Source organism: Odontesthes bonariensis, chromosome 3 (genome assembly GCF_027942865.1).
Source record: "Odontesthes bonariensis isolate fOdoBon6 chromosome 3, fOdoBon6.hap1, whole genome shotgun sequence".
Taxonomy (NCBI): domain Eukaryota; kingdom Metazoa; phylum Chordata; class Actinopteri; order Atheriniformes; family Atherinopsidae; genus Odontesthes; species Odontesthes bonariensis.
Window position 1 is genome coordinate 5,557,928 of NC_134508.1, and position 15,905 is coordinate 5,573,832.

The following is a 15,905-nucleotide window of genomic DNA, read 5'->3' on the forward strand; positions in this document are numbered from 1 at the left end:
TGCATACTTCTCCTACTACTCCTACTACTCATACTAACTTTTTGAGTTAGTATGCGAGTTTGAGTATGCGAGAAGGGTTGGACGGATGCATACTAGATTCACCGAAATGTTGGGTATGCATCATGAGGTTACTACTCATACTCAAACTACCCAAGATGCAACGTAACGTGACGTCGCCGATCGTCATTTCCTGTCAAAATGGCAGTTTCAAGCTAGCTACAACGAGGGTAGGTTCACTTCCTGTTTTAAAAACAAAAGCACCAATTGTATGGTAATGGCTTTCCCTGTGATAAAAGGCAACGGGTATTTTATTTTGTGAAAATAACCGGAAGTGCGTTGCTCACTGCGGCTAGCTTTAGTAGCACCGAATTCGTCGGAACAAAATTGTAAATAGCCGGTATTTTGTCAGATTTTCAACACGTTGGGGATCTAAACGACTACTTTCTCGCATGAAAATGTTTCAAATGTTGCTAAAGTTTACAGAGTTTAGAGCTTAAGAGAAATCACCTTCAGGCCGGCTGATTTCGGCTCGGGCAGGAGTGAAATGCATTGTGGGTAAACCCTCTGCATACTGTCTGATTGATGAGTATGCAGTATGTAGTATGTAGTATGCAGTTTCGAACACAGCCACAGACTGACTGAAACAGCTCTTCTTCTGTGGTGCTTAAGCTGAACTTCCTCCCCACTATCTCGTATAAAAAATGTAACATGGATGAGTAGAGGCTTTTCATCTTAGTAGTGGGTACGCAGACGTTTAAACTAATGTCTCAATGGACCTGAAAACAATTTACTTTATGATACAAATCATTTTAGCAGGAAAAAATAACTGTCCCATAGTTTGAACTTCAGGTTAAATCCCACAAATGGTACAACTGCGCCATCTGCTGACACAAACTGGCACCTGCACTGTCTCTTTACCCGTAAACTAGTGTGTATATGTACGATACAAGTAAACAGGCAGCTTCTGGTTAAAAACACCACAGCTCAGCTGCAACACTTCTGGTGTAAGGGGCAGTACTTGATGAGTGTCACATCATGCCAGCTTGTTTTCAGCTTAACTGAGAAAAATGAGATTGAATGTCAAAATCAAATCCACTTCACAGACTGATCATCAAATTTAACATAAAATCAACAAATAAAGAAATAAATGATTTTAGATCCTTGGTTGAAAATGAAAAACAAATGATATATAGATTCTGCTGGAGCACAGGCCCCCTGACCACGTGCACAGTGCACGTAGGCCTGATCGGTAATGTCTCCGTGCACAGAACAATGTGTTTTTTTTTGGGATGAGGCGTGTACAGAAACTGTGGAACATTCCGCAGCTGCTCAGAAACTCACTGGAGCCGAAGAAGGAGGTGCAGGGTGTGAGGCACTTCCTGGGGGTGGGGCTCGGATCCCCCATGGGCAGACCGTTCATGTGGAGATAGGTGGAGATTCGACTGGCCTGAACTGCCACCAGGTTACCTCCCACACCTGGTACACAATCACACAACAGAAAAAAAAAGAAAGAGTTTGCATGTTAATGATTCCTATTTTTTGGTAAGAAAAAGAAGAGTGTTTAAAAAAAACAAAAACCCTCATCTGTCAGATCAAACCAGAGATGGGGACTCGAGTCACTGTGACTTGGACTCGAGTCGCTGTTTTGATGAGTTGTGACTTGACTTGACAAAAAAGAAAAGACTTGAGACTCGACTCGGACTTGGAAGTTAAAGACTCGGCACTTGACTTGACTTGAGACACGATGACTTGAATGACTTGAGTGTTAACCATAACTTAACTCATTTGAAGATCCATTCTGACCAGTAAGTGCTCGTCAAATTAGCTAATATTATCCTGTTAGCCTAGTCTGTAGTTAGCTAACGTTAGCTTGACATGATACGGGGTGGACAGGTTGGACACATTGGCCAATGATGTTTACTGACAGTTACTCATAGCTTGTCTTTTCACTTTATTAAGATCAGATTCTGCAGGTAAAATTGCAATAATAAGGTGACTTGACTTGAAAAAATTACTTGAGACCTGCACATGTGTGACGTGGTCCCATCTCTGGATCAAACCCTTTGCATATACGCTAACTTTGGGTGACCTCCCTGCACATTTCAGCACATTCACAGCTTGAAGTAAAGATTATAACGCTCAGCAGAATTCTCCACATCTGATGCTCTACTGGCACAATGACAGATATCATCACTATCGCTCCTCTGTTTACAATCTCTGTCGCTGATTTCCAGAGAAATTCAATCAGAATCTAAATTCCACACTTGTGCTTTCTGATCGCTCACCGTTGATGACCGGAGTGAAGACGGCCATGCCAGAAAAGTTCGGGTCGGTGACGGTCTTGTCGAGGATCAGTCCTCCAACACTGACAGAAAGAAAAAGATTGAAAAAATGTCAAAAGCTGCTCTCTTTTCATTACTTATGATCCTTCAGCCGCACAGCTGTTTGTGTAGATAGTAAGGTTTCCTGTGCAGTACTGCCTGACAGTAAATACACCACCACGTGCCTTGTTTTATTTATTTTGAATACATTATTCAGTATGGCACCCATGCACTTCTGTTTCTTATCTTTTATTGTTTTGTTCACTTCACTTTTATCACTGCTTTTATCACAAAACAACAAACGAAAGCAAACCAAGTTGGATGTTTTCTAAGACCCTGATTCCAAAAACATCAGGACGCTGTTTAAATGTGAAGAAAAACAGAATGCAATGATTTCAACATCTTATAAACCAAGAAAACATTAAATGTAGAAAGTGAGGAGTTTTACCATTTGTGTGAAATATATTAGCTAGAATGCTGACAAAAGGAAGTGGTACCAAAAAGAAACATCTGGAGGAACATATTGCAACTAATCTTGTTACAGAAACGCTTCCAGAGCTCATTTAAAATGGACCAAAGCAAAGAGCAAAACTATTCTGTGGTTAGACGATTTTTCAATTAGAATCTGTGCATTCTGTTTTGATTTACATCACAGCGTCCCAGTATTTTTGGAATCAGAATTGTACAAATATAAGCAGCAATGCAGGAGATTTTTTCCAAGCTTAAATGGGTGTTAAATACATGTTTTGGCCTGTTTGACCTGCTTCAATACTGAGACAACGATCCCTACCTGCTGATGGCCATGGCGATGATGACTGGCTCCCAGCCAGAGTAGAGGACTTCTCTGGTGGATGGGATCTTCCTGGCTATCAGCACCCACAGGGGGCACATCGCCACAAACGCCGCACACACCAGCGGGTTGGCGTAGTCGTTGAACTCTGAATGGGAAGAAAGGGAAAAAGGACAAAGATGGATTCAGAGACTAAACACGAGCCGGACGATCGTGCTGTATATTTCCTATTCAGAAATCTCTGCCGAGAAGTCAAATGTTGGGCAAATTCATTGTCTATGATATAATCAGATGCAAAAATCTAAATCTAATGTCTTTACTTTACTTTTTTCCTTTTCAGTTTTTACCTTACTTTGTGAAGCACTTTCATATTTTGGCCACAGATTTCATTATTGCAGACAAAAGCAACTTAGACTCGATTAGAATGTAAAAAAAAAACACGTCAAAGGTTTGAAATTCTTAAATCACGCAATCATACAAGATCTATCAATGGACCACAATAAATCATAAGCAGTAACTGAAAACCTCACTTAATAAAACAGCCTTGAGCTGGTGAGAGCGAAGCAAAACTGAATTTGGAATGCCGTGAAGTCCCTGTTTTATCCTCTAGGTGGCAGTGTTTCAGCTCAACTGACACCGCAGGACACTTCAAACCATCCAAAACAAAACGTTCAAACACATAGACCACTTACAAGCCCCAGACAGCAGCTGTGTTTGTGTGACTGAGTCAAAATATCCCCAAATGTGCCCAAATTAGAAGCCCAGTAAGCCCAGTCTTACATTTAAAGTAAGACTGTAACAATTCTGACAGATACAGGAGTTACAGATCTACCGAGTCATTCTGTTTGTCTGTCTGTGTGTCTGTGGTGGCGAAACGAGGGAACCGTGGGGAGCTGGGTGCGTCGCTGCTGAAAATACTACCCCAGTTTCTCGCCCTTAAACACAGTGAGATTAGGTGTGGGAGGCTTTCATCCTTATTTACTGTACCGTGCAGGCAGAAGCAGAGCCACATTTCACACATTCTACACAGCTGCTCCCTTTTAGTGCTTCAAAGGTGATAAAGGCTTTTGAAGTTGTGTGAAAAACACAACTAACTATTATGATTCCATCATGGAATTACAAGCGAACAAATCCCAGGAATAGGATTCTGTCTTTGACTGTCACCCGGGAGCTCGAGTGATAAGATTGTTGCCCATGTCATCATCATTATTATTATTATTATTATTATTATTATTATTATTATTATTATTATTATTATTATTATTATTATTATTATTATTATTATTATCAGTGAATGAGTTACTGATCTCCATCAGGCCCAACTTGTAACAAACCTCTGTTGTCTTTGAGTGGCACGTGTCACTCAACTCAACTCAACTTTATTTATAAAGCCCTATAAAACAGCCGTGGTTGAAACAAAGTGCTGTACATAAGTAAAAACAATAAATATAAGGCATAAAACATAAGAACAATGTAAAAACAATAATAAACAATAACAATAAAAACAATAAAACAATAACAGAAACAGAGTCTCATGCTGGGTTAAAAGCTAGGGAATAAAAACGTAAAGAAAAACAAGTGCAAAGTTAGTCTGATCCACAGAGAAACAACAGATTGGAGGGTTTAGTAAAGGTGAGTACCTAGATTCCAAGTTTCAAACAAGTAAAAATATTATTTTTAGTGACTATGTCTCTACCTTTCTCTCATTTGTCACTTTAAATATCTAAATGTATGTGGGGCAACATTATAAATAATCAGTACTAGCAAACATTTCAGCAGCTTGTGGCTGTGTAAAAGTGAATTAAACATGTTTAAATACCTCAAAGAGACTCTCAGCAAACTTTGAACCACTGTTATGGGACTGGCTCAATCTAATAATGATCTAACAATGATCTAATTTTTGAATGCTGCGGATGTTTTATGTGTCCGTGGTCATTTTTAATTTTGTTATATTTAATCTTTAGTAATTTGTGCGCTGGAGCGCTGTGGCGAAAGAATTCCCTGCAAGAGATAAATAAAGTATATTCAATTCAATTCAATTCAATTCAATTAATCTCATCAAACATTTCTTCATTAATAATTAGTTTGAGTAATATTATCACAATTTTAACAGTTTACCATGAAAATGCTCATTCCAGCTCTGATTGAACTACTATTGGAATTTATTAAAAAAGTCATTTAAAATAGAAACCGTACCTACTTTCTGGAGGTGAGGTTAACAGTTTAAAATATCAAAAGGGATAAATGGTATAAAAAAAACCAAAAACATATAAAAAAATAATCTGATCCTCACCGGGGTTTAAAATTAGATAAAAACAACCTCAGATGAACAACAACATGACATATTACACTGTGTCCTTCATTAATTGTCAAAAAACTAAGCAAAAATGCTGAAGCAGTGTGTGGAAAGCTATGTATACCTTTCCCATAAAGTTGCAGAACAAGCCCAGATCATCAGCCCTCCACCACCGTGCTTGACAGCTGGTGTGAGGTGTTTGTGCTGATATGCTGTGTTTGGTTTGCTCTAAACGTGCTGCTGTGCATTATGAGCAAACATCTGCACTTTGGTCTCATCTGTTCCAGAAGTCTTGTTGTTTGTTCAGATGTAACTTTGCAAACCTAAACTGTGCTGCCATGTTCTATTTAGAGAGAAGAGGCTTTCTCCTGCAGCCCTTCCAAACAAGCCATACTTATTCAGTCTTTTTCTAATTGTACTGTCATAAACGTTAACATTTAACATGCTGACTGAGGCCCATAGAGTCTGAGATGTGGCTCTTGGGTTTTTTTCAGCTTCTCTGAGCATTGCACAGTCTGACCTTGGGGTGAACTTGCTAGAACGTTCACTCCTGGGAAGATTGACAACTGTCTTCAATGTTTTCCACTTGTGAATAATCCTTCTCTCTGCAGAATGATGGACTCCAAATAGTTTGGAAACGGCCTTATAAGGCACTTCCCAGATTGATGGGCAGCAACAGTCACTTCTCTAAAATAATTTCTGATGTCTTTCCTCCTTGGCGTTGTGTTAACACTCACCAGAATGTTCCAGACCAGCAAACTTCTGCTTTTATAGAGGTGCTCACACTTGATGATGATGAAATCCTTAACATGTTTTGTATTTAAATACTTCAGAAACCTTGCAACTATAGCTGATATATGAACGTAGTGCGAGGCAAAAGTTAAATATTTACCTCAAGAATGTAGAGGAGCTGAAAAACAGTATCACTTTATATTTGGTTTCATTATGCAAAATTATATTTTCAGACTCAATGCTCCTCACCCACATTAGGTCAAATAACATCTACTCAGTATCCACAAGTGATAACTCCCTTCTACATCATTCTATGTATGGAGACAGCTGTAAGAACAGTGAAAAGACATAAAGGTTGGCACTTATTTGAGTGTAATTATCAGCTTTACATTCACATTACCTAGCTCCTTGTAGAGCCCTGTTGAGATGCCTGCCAGCAGGGACAGGGTGATCAGATCTCCGAGGCTAGCAGCAATGGGTGTGGCCACGTTGTCGGGGTTAATCCCGACTTTTCTGGACGCGACGATCACACCAATCATGATGAGACCTGTGGGTTTACAAGCCAGAGGCAAAACGTTACAACATGGAGGACATCCGAGGTCAAATTTGTGTAAATTTCACATCACATCACCCCAGTTCTCAAGTCTTTGCATCGGCTCCCGGTCAGATACAGAATAGATTTTAAAGTTCTGCTACTCGTCCACAGATCACAGAACGGTTTAGGTCCAGAATACATGAATGACATGCTAGCAGAGTATAAACCCAGCAGAGCTCTGAGATCTGCTGACTCAGGTCAGATAGTGGAGCCCAGAGTTCAAACTGGACCCGGTGAAGCAGCTTTTAGCTGTTATGCTGCACACAACTGGAACAAACTACCAGCAGAACTGAAATCAGCCCCAACTGTAAGCACTTTTAAATCCAGGTTAAAAAATTTTATCTTTCCGTGTGCTTATGGTTGAGTTTATATTTTCATTTTCCCCTCTTCTTTGATTGCTTTTAACTGTCTTTTAATTTTTATTCTATTTTTTTGTTTTTTTCTCTTTAAATTGCTTGTTTTTAAGCTGCTTTATGCTGTTCTTTAAATGCCTTGTCTTTATGTAAAGCACATCGAGTTGCCTGTGGTATGAAATCCGCTATATAAATAAAGATGCCTTTCCTAAATATATTTCTTTTAATTATTTGATTTTTACCTGAAACTTTGCTGGATCAATATTTTTCCATGACATTTATCTTCTAGTAAGAATATCTTTATCTCACGACTGTACTTGTTATTAAAGTAATTGGTTTACCATAACACCCTGCTTGAGTATCTAGTTGAATACCACTCAATGTTACCAAGCCATGTGACAAAATTAGTCTAATTTCTAACATATAGTTAAAATAAGAGTGTATTTGATATGCAAATCAGACTTTTTGAACTTTAGCCATGACACTGATAGTCATGGTAAAACCTTGATAAGCCTGATGAGTAGCTGCTTATGCAATGAAGTTGTCTTCCTGTGTGGTGACCGTACCCAGGAGCAGAGAGGCGATAAAGGCGGTGGCCACGCTGGAGGCACACAGCAGCACTGCATGGCCCAGCCTGAAATGTCCCTCTGGGATCCAGCCAAAGATTACAGCAGCTATGGAAGCCAGAAACCCCACCACTGTGGCCTGGACCTGGACACACAAACACACACAGTCACACACATTAAAAATGCTCCATGTAGCTATCGATTTCATCTAACATCTACTCTCCAGATGCATACGACTCTCCTGTTACATCTAAGAAGATTTCAATCAATCAGCCTGCACCCCTTTGAACTTTACACGGCCTTCACCTATACACACTACATGAAGTAGTACAATAAACTACATTGTTTCTAAACAGTGTCAGGAGTCAAACCCGCCCCAATTACTACAACAAGTTGTAGATTAACAGGACCACCAGCCCCAAACAAACTGAAGCACCTGTTTGTCCCCGTGGGAGTTCACACTGACCCCGGATTAGAGGACACGTTTAAAGCGTTCCCGGAAGCGTTGTCTCTTTGAATATTACATAACCACAGACCTACATCAAATGACAAGCATTGAAATGGGGGGCAGCCTCAGAAAGCAGAGGGAGAGCTAATATTCTGATAGGAAAATGTAAACATACGTCATTTTCTTTTACACAGTCAATTCCAAATATTATGGGACTGTGTAAAATGTGAAATGATTTGCAAATGTCATAAATCAGCATTCTATTTACAATAGAACACAGACACATTTTAAAACTTGACGGTGAGACATTTTATGATTTCATGAAAAATATGGAGTCCATCACAGAGACAAACGAGACACAGAACCATGGGAATTGAACCTGGAACTTTCCTGCTGTCGAGGCAACAAGGCTAACCCCCACACTACCTTGCAGCCCACCCTCACTTCTGAGAGACTCTCCTCCTCTCAGGTGCTCTTTTTCCACCCAGTTGTGTTACGAAACTGTTGCCGATTAACCTGATTAATTGCACCGAAGGCTGTTTAATTTTCGTATCACCTACTTTTCCAGCCTTTTGATGCCCTAACTCAACCTTTTTTGAGGCGTGTTACTACCTTCAAATTCAAAATGATCCAATATTTTTTCATGAAATAGTAAAATGTTGCATTTTCAACATAATCTTGTGAACAACATATTGGGTAATACGATTTGTGAACAAATGTATTTTTTCTTTTCACATTTTATACATCATTCCAACTTTTTTGGAATTGGGGTTTCCATTCTATTATTTAAAGTCCATCTTGTCTGATTGAGGGTTTTGAGGTCCTTCTCCATCGTTTTACCCTTGCTTACTGTATGAACAGCACTGCACTGCACTGTGCAGTAAAATATAATTATAAGCAGCTTAGAGGAAAGGATGCTGCTTGGCTGCACCGAGTCCAACGACATTAAAGAACCAGTGTGTAGGATTTAGTGACATGACATCGTGTGTCAAAGTTACAGACAGGAATCAACTGAATGAACAAGTTAAAGGTCCATGTAGAGGCAAGTTGTAGTTTGTCTACAGAAGGCTACAGCAGTAGAAACACAGGGATGCAACATGGCAGGCAACAAGAAAAAAGAAAAAAAGAAAAGCACCAAAGACTAAGTTAACAAAAACACAACTACTCCTATATTCTTGTGATGCTACTCTAATGAATCATATTTATGAACATCATACTTCATTTCTGCCAATACTGTAGATCTTCATGCTAAATGCTAAATTTCCGATTAGCAGGATATATCGAGGACTCTTTTGTGTAACTCAGATATTAAGTGGGGACACTTGGGCACATGTCCAGTTTTGTTGTTGCACCGGTAACGCATACTCACTGTGTTTACTGTACACATAGAGCACTTAAAACCCACCTGTTCCCAGGTTTGGGAGTAACCTGATTCCTGAAATGTCACATGAATGTTAGAGTGCATTTCCCTGACCAAGGCGAAGGGCTATATAATATTTAAGTATTGAGACACATTTGTTCCCAGAAAAACCCATACTTGTTCTTCACCTATCGTTGGTTTTAATATAATGGCTAATCAGCAGCTAATCAACAATAATTAGCTAAATCAAAACAGTCATTTTGTAAACTTTGAAGGAGCCCAAGTGTCACTCATGCTCAATTTTCTAAGTTGGTGACAGACGAGGGTGTCAGGATTGGGTATAAAAGGAGCATCTACCAAAGGTTTTGTTTTTCCAAGCAAGGTTGGGTGGTGGTTCATCATTTTATGCCAAACTCCATCGGACCATTGTTGACTAGTTCAAACACATGTTTTTCAGTGCAAACAGCAAAGATCTTTCAATGTTCCAGTGCATACTACTGTGAACGGGTTCGGGGAATCTGGGCAAAACTCAGTGCATAGAGACCAAGGTCACAAAACCTTTTATGGATGCAAGTGACCTTTGAGCCTTCGAGCAGCACTCCACAAGAAACTGTTATGTCATCCCGATCTATACAGCCACATGGGCTCAGCAATACCTGACAGTCACTACAGTCTGCTGCTCAGTTCACCTGAAACTGTATTATCTAAGTAAAAGGCCAAATCAACAGAAAGTTCTCTGGACACGACGGTGAGAAAGACCATCAAGGTTGTTATAAGTGAAAGTTCCAAAAGCCGGGGGTTACATGACACTGAAAGGATCAGATAATTGGCTAAATTACAATAAGAATGAGTTGAGCAAGGGTAATTATTGTCCTTGGATATATGGCGGTGAATGAATCGGATCAGAGGCACAAAGCGTGTCATACTCCGATACGATAGGTGGCGCTGTACCTATTTCAACTATTGCTAATAGAGCCACTTCCTGTTGACCCCTTCAACAACAAACTCAGGCATTCGAGAAAATGGCGAACGCAGAGCAAGATTAAGCTACGTCCCTCTACATTTGGTCTGTGATGAGCTGCTTGTTGCACAAACTCGATGCCCAACGGAGCATTCTCCATCGCGTTGTTTGTTTCTTTCTGATGGCGACAACAACAGGAATATCGTCTCCTTTGACTTCCGGGTCACGACCCCGGGAAAAGAAAATCTGGAGCATGCGCAGAACGCAAAGTCTTATTCACCACGTGCTTCAGCGTCTACAAGCAGGTTTATTTTGACTTTCAACTGAGTTATCTCGGGGTCTTAATCCGATCGTGAGTAACTCGATTCGACCCAATTTCTTGTCAGATTAAGGTGTCTACATGAACTTAATAACTCAATCTTATTGTAAATTAGCCAATTATCTGATCCTTTCAGTGCCATGTGACCCCACTGAGTGTCTACGATGGCTTAGGTGTATCGGTGTCCATGGTATGGATGATTTTGCATATGTGTGAGGTACCATTGATTTACAGGCATATATTGGAATTTGGATATTTGTGCTACTTATCTGCTGGTATCAAATTCTAGATTTTCAAAAATATTTTCTAAATACAATGAAGTTGGTTGGTAATTTTGCCTTGTGCCTGTTAAATACTGGTTTAAACAAATACATCAATTAAAAAATTTAGGATTTTGTTTCATTTTAGAAAAATTCCCAATTTTGAAATGGAGTTTGAACACAAAACGTCATCCACCTCAAGTATTAGTAAGTCTTAAAATTTCTAAAATAAGGTTAGGACTCCAATTCTCCTCCAAAGACTAGGATGATGCACCAAACAAGCCATTACTTATAAAAGTTAACCCTCAACAATGAATAAACACCAGGCAGTCGAGACAAAAATTGTGTAGCCCTGCTGCCTCTTGTCAATTTGCTCAGTATGCTAGTTGGGCAATAGCATTCTAGGAAGCCAGCATTAAAGACATGCAACCCAAAGCATTATGTGGTTTCATGTTTAAAGAGCACATCACTTGCATTTCATATGCTCAGACATTCATATTGAGGGGGACAGATTGGCTACTGAGAAGTTAAGAGGTGAATATGGGCTTCTCTGTCAGAGTTTATGATCAAACTATAATTCAAAATAAGTATGAGTACTTCATCTTGTGTCGATCTGACCACGAACCTCAAGTTTATTTCAAACCAATTTTCTAGCTCGAGTGTCTTTAGCGGGCATCAGCGTGGCCAAAGGGCCTCCATGGCAGTAGTGCAGGACTTATGGTAGCTTTATTTACCTGGATGAGGGCCAAGTTCCCCATGATCATCTTCCACATATCCTTGGCTGTGTCCATTTGACCAATATTAGCCTGAAAAAGACATAGAGCACACAGCATGTTATCATTTCCCTGTGTGGGATTTTGTGTGTGTGTGTGTGTGTGGTTCAGAGTAAACACATGCTATTGCATCTCGATCCCATCAGAACAATAAGAAGTCAGTTCTATGGACAAAGACACTCTGATCTGATCCCCCACCCTGTGGCCGACTCCACTTATCTCATCTTTCCTCTTTCAGACATACAAACACACACACAGACCCGCACACACAATCGTCAAGTGGCTGTGGCTACAGAGGGCTACTGTGTATCCAGATCAATGATCCAAATGGCCATCCACAGTGAGAGGACACAAACAGACAGCCTCCTCTTCCTTTCTGTCATCTCATTAACAAATCCAGAGGAAAGAGAGAAGTCTGGACACATGGACATTCCCTGTGAGAGTGTCCGCTTGATGCTTGGATTTAATAAACCAAAATAAGAAAAACTAGTTCACTAATGCACTACATGGAAACACTTGTCATCCCCAGACATGTGGCCCAGAAGGTGACTCAAATTCCTCTGGATGTCTCTCTCAAAGGCTTCCAAATCATTTAGATGTGACAACATTTCAGCCATGACACAGTGAGCAGCTGGACCAGCTCTCCACAGGTGCTGAAAACAAAAATCTATTAGTTAGCCTGGCTTTTATGCGGTGTGCTCCAACTTTCTTAAACTTATCTTAGCTCCATAAAGTCTGAAGCTGGTGTTCAGCCACGGTTCCTTTGAAATCAGTCAAACTTTACTTAATTGGCACTTAAAGGGAGAGAGAAAATGTTCATAAATGATATTGCTAGTATGGGAGGTCATATAGCTTCATGCCAAAAGAGGCGAACTATCCCTTTAAGGTGTAAATTTGGACTTAACATAAATTCGCATTGAAACAATTGCAAAATAACAAACGCTAATAACAGATTAGAAAGGAGGGGTTTAATGACAGCTACCTGAGAAGCATTAGTTGAATAATAATAAGTGATTTAGAAAAAAATAAATACATGTTAGAAACTGTATAAACAATGAGAAAGAAGAGTTAACAAAGAAAGCATACCACTTTGGAAGCAGAAAAACGTAAATAAAAGATTAAACAAAGAAAAGAAGCATGAATGATTATAATGGGGCAAAGATGGAGACATGTTTTTAAATGTGACAAAAGCTATGGACTTGCATATTTAAGCTGTATTTTAAGACTTTCAGATTTGATCCATACTCTGCGTTACTTTCACCTGTACAGTCACTGTTTGTTTAATTCAGAAGAACTAACTGTACTTCATTCCTGTCGGCTGTTCAGAATCACTCTGCCTAAGTATAAACTTGTTTAACTTCCCAAATCCCGGCTTGTGCGTTTGTAAGTACATTCTTATACCGCTGCTGGATAAAGCACATTAGACCCAAGCTGTAATAAATCCTAATCATCCTTCAAGCCATCCTTCAAGGACAAAAGCAAATCATACAATTTATTTTGGTAGGGACTTGTTTTTAGCTCTGTATTGATAGCTTTTCCCATTATTGTATTGCTTGGATTATTTCCTACAAATCCGCACCACAATTACACTACTCTGCTCAACAGGAAGTACAAGTCTGTCGGTGGTGAAAGCCGCTTCTCATCAAGCAGCTCAAGAGCTATATATTATTCATAGACGCTGGTAGAGCCCCAAAATGCTCCACAATCCAACTAATGTGTGACTTAGTTTGGACTGGTGACTGCACGACTCCAGCTGAGTGCAGAGGTTGCTTAGATTTACTGTACAAGCAGCAAGTTGTGCTTCATGGAACTTCTAGTACATCTCCTTATTCTAGTTATTTTTTGTACTTAAAACATCAGTCGTCAGCCATGAATGAAATGAATCCATATTTCCATTTACATATAAAGGCTGAAATGTCAACTGTAATTTATTTAACGTACAAAAACACATGGGCTGCGGAGGTGAGTAATGAAGAGGCACAGTGGGGGGGGGGGGTTTGGAGGGCTGAGTGACAACGTGTGAGGCGTTTGTCTCATATTTCAAACATCCTAGCACCATCCAATACATCCAACAGCAGGACAAGCACGACAGAAAGATAATCTGTGTACCGTGGGCCACGAGGCCATTGTAACCTGGCGCATCAGCCACTGAGCAACATGCTCCACGTGCCTGGACGCCCATGGCTCCGATGCTCATGCTGTCACTTAAAAAAAGAGGATTTGTTAAGAGATTAGGGTGGACGGATGAGAGGAAGTCAAACATCTGTGCAGCGCGCTCAGGAAAGTACGGAAGCCCAGAGCGGACGTGGTACGTATAAACTTTTTTTTGATGGTTTTCTCGAGATAACGAGTTAATTTACCGATGGTTTTCGAGGTCACTTTTTCTCCCCAGTCCGCCCCTGTTTATATGTGTTTATTTGTATTTCTGGCAAAGGTGTACCCATGTTTACCCCCCTTTCATTGAAAACTGAATAAAGTAGCCTATGAATCAAACATGGAATGTGGAGCGTTTGTGTAACAGTTCTGCTGTGAAAATGCACAAAGCAAGTCCCGCTGGTGTGACAAGCATTTAGTTTTCTCGAGATAACGAGTTATTTATCTCGTTATCTCGAGAAAATGATAACGGCACCTCTCGTGCATCATTCGGTAACCATGGAGACGGTTATCAGCAGGATCACTGAGGTGTAAACGCCTTTTGGGCTGCAGTCGAGCCGGCCGTCTCCTTAAATGACGCGGGCTGATATGAAAGTTATCTCTACAAGACAAACAAATTGTGAACCATCGGTAAATTATCTTGTTATCTCGACAAAATCATCAGAAAAAAGTTTATACGTACCACGTCCGCTCTGGGCTTCCGTAGAAAAGTCTGAATAAGACACGCTATACTATACTAATTATGTCCATGAAAGTGTTGAGTAGCTTGTACACGGAACTTTAGTCTTTTTCAAGAAGAAGAAGAGCAGAAAGTTCCTGTTAGAAGATGATGTAAAGAGGTGGAATACACAGATGATAATTTCACAGAAACATAGCCTGGTGTTATGTGATGATCCCTGATGATGATGCCAAGTTCTCAGCTCTGGGTGTGTGTGTGTGTGTGTGTGTGTGTGTGTGTGTGTGTAAGTGGTGTTTGGATCATCACAGAGATGTTGTGAAAGTGATTCACAGATGACATAAGATGCATTCGAGGCTGAAGACGGCTTCAGCTGAAAAATGGCTTTTTAATCTTTTCAACTGTGGTGCAGACTTGCTGTTTACAATGTTGGAACCTGAACCGTGCAAAAGAATGTTTAAATTTGTAGCCACTGACATTTCAGATTACATTGTGCTTTATTTTGTGTTGCTTTATCGTGCTAAATTACAGATATCCAGATGTCAGTTCTTAAATCTTATGTTCCAAATACAAATAAGGGTTAAAAGTCCAAAAAGGAAACACAGTCACCAGTCATGTGAACTAAAACTCAGACAGTCAGCCAGCAATAGGGATTACATTATTTTTTTCAGTTATAAGCGCATTAGGAAATTTACAGCGGTCCTAATCTGCTCATAATTAGTGGCGGCGTGGAAAGAAACGTGGTCCTGCTGTGGCCAGCCAGCAGAGAGCCAACAGTCAGTCTCTGGCCTACTTTGTGATGATGGATGCAAGACTCTTTTCAGGCAGAAATATTCAGAAATGGTTCAATCAGTGTTGGAGCTCTGATAAAACAGTGTTGAATCAACTCCTCGCTCTGCCTCTGATTCACCAACAAATTCTGAATTAAAGTGGAAACAAATCAGAATGTTAAATGAGTCATTAATAAAACCCTGCTGAAAATTCAACCTCAATGTCTCAGTTGACCCAAATCTTAACATTGTGAAAACCAAGCTGAAAAGGACTTCTTAACGCCTTTTGAAGACCAAGTTTTAACAGAACACAAGCAAGGCTGACACCGAGCCGTCTGGTTGCCCTTCAAACACTTTCCAACACTTCATTTATTCCAAGCATTTTGTCTGCAGCTACTTCTAACTCCTACATGAAATGAGTTGAGGTGGTTTTAGGTGCATTTTCTTGCGTAAAGGCACTAGCATTGTCAAAATAATTATGCATGTCTGCAACGCTAATCAGATCCATCACTTGTTTCCCTCAAGCCAGTG

At 40.0% G+C, this 15,905-nt stretch overlaps 1 protein-coding gene across 3 annotated transcripts in view; it reads right to left on the reverse strand.

Moving 5' to 3' along the window:
* slc41a1 (solute carrier family 41 member 1) overlaps positions 1 to 15,905 on the reverse strand; it is a 32,772-nt gene that overhangs the window by 4,813 nt on the left and 12,054 nt on the right. For all 3 annotated transcript variants that reach the window (XM_075460138.1, XM_075460139.1, XM_075460137.1), the window contains 6 exons: positions 11,736 to 11,807; positions 7,654 to 7,798; positions 6,540 to 6,686; positions 3,112 to 3,259; positions 2,286 to 2,365; positions 1,342 to 1,476 (listed from right to left, as the gene is read on the reverse strand). In XM_075460138.1, coding sequence (XP_075316253.1) covers positions 1,342 to 1,476; positions 2,286 to 2,365; positions 3,112 to 3,259; positions 6,540 to 6,686; positions 7,654 to 7,798; positions 11,736 to 11,807 — 727 coding nt within the window. The remainder of the gene's footprint in view (positions 1 to 1,341; positions 1,477 to 2,285; positions 2,366 to 3,111; positions 3,260 to 6,539; positions 6,687 to 7,653; positions 7,799 to 11,735; positions 11,808 to 15,905) is intronic.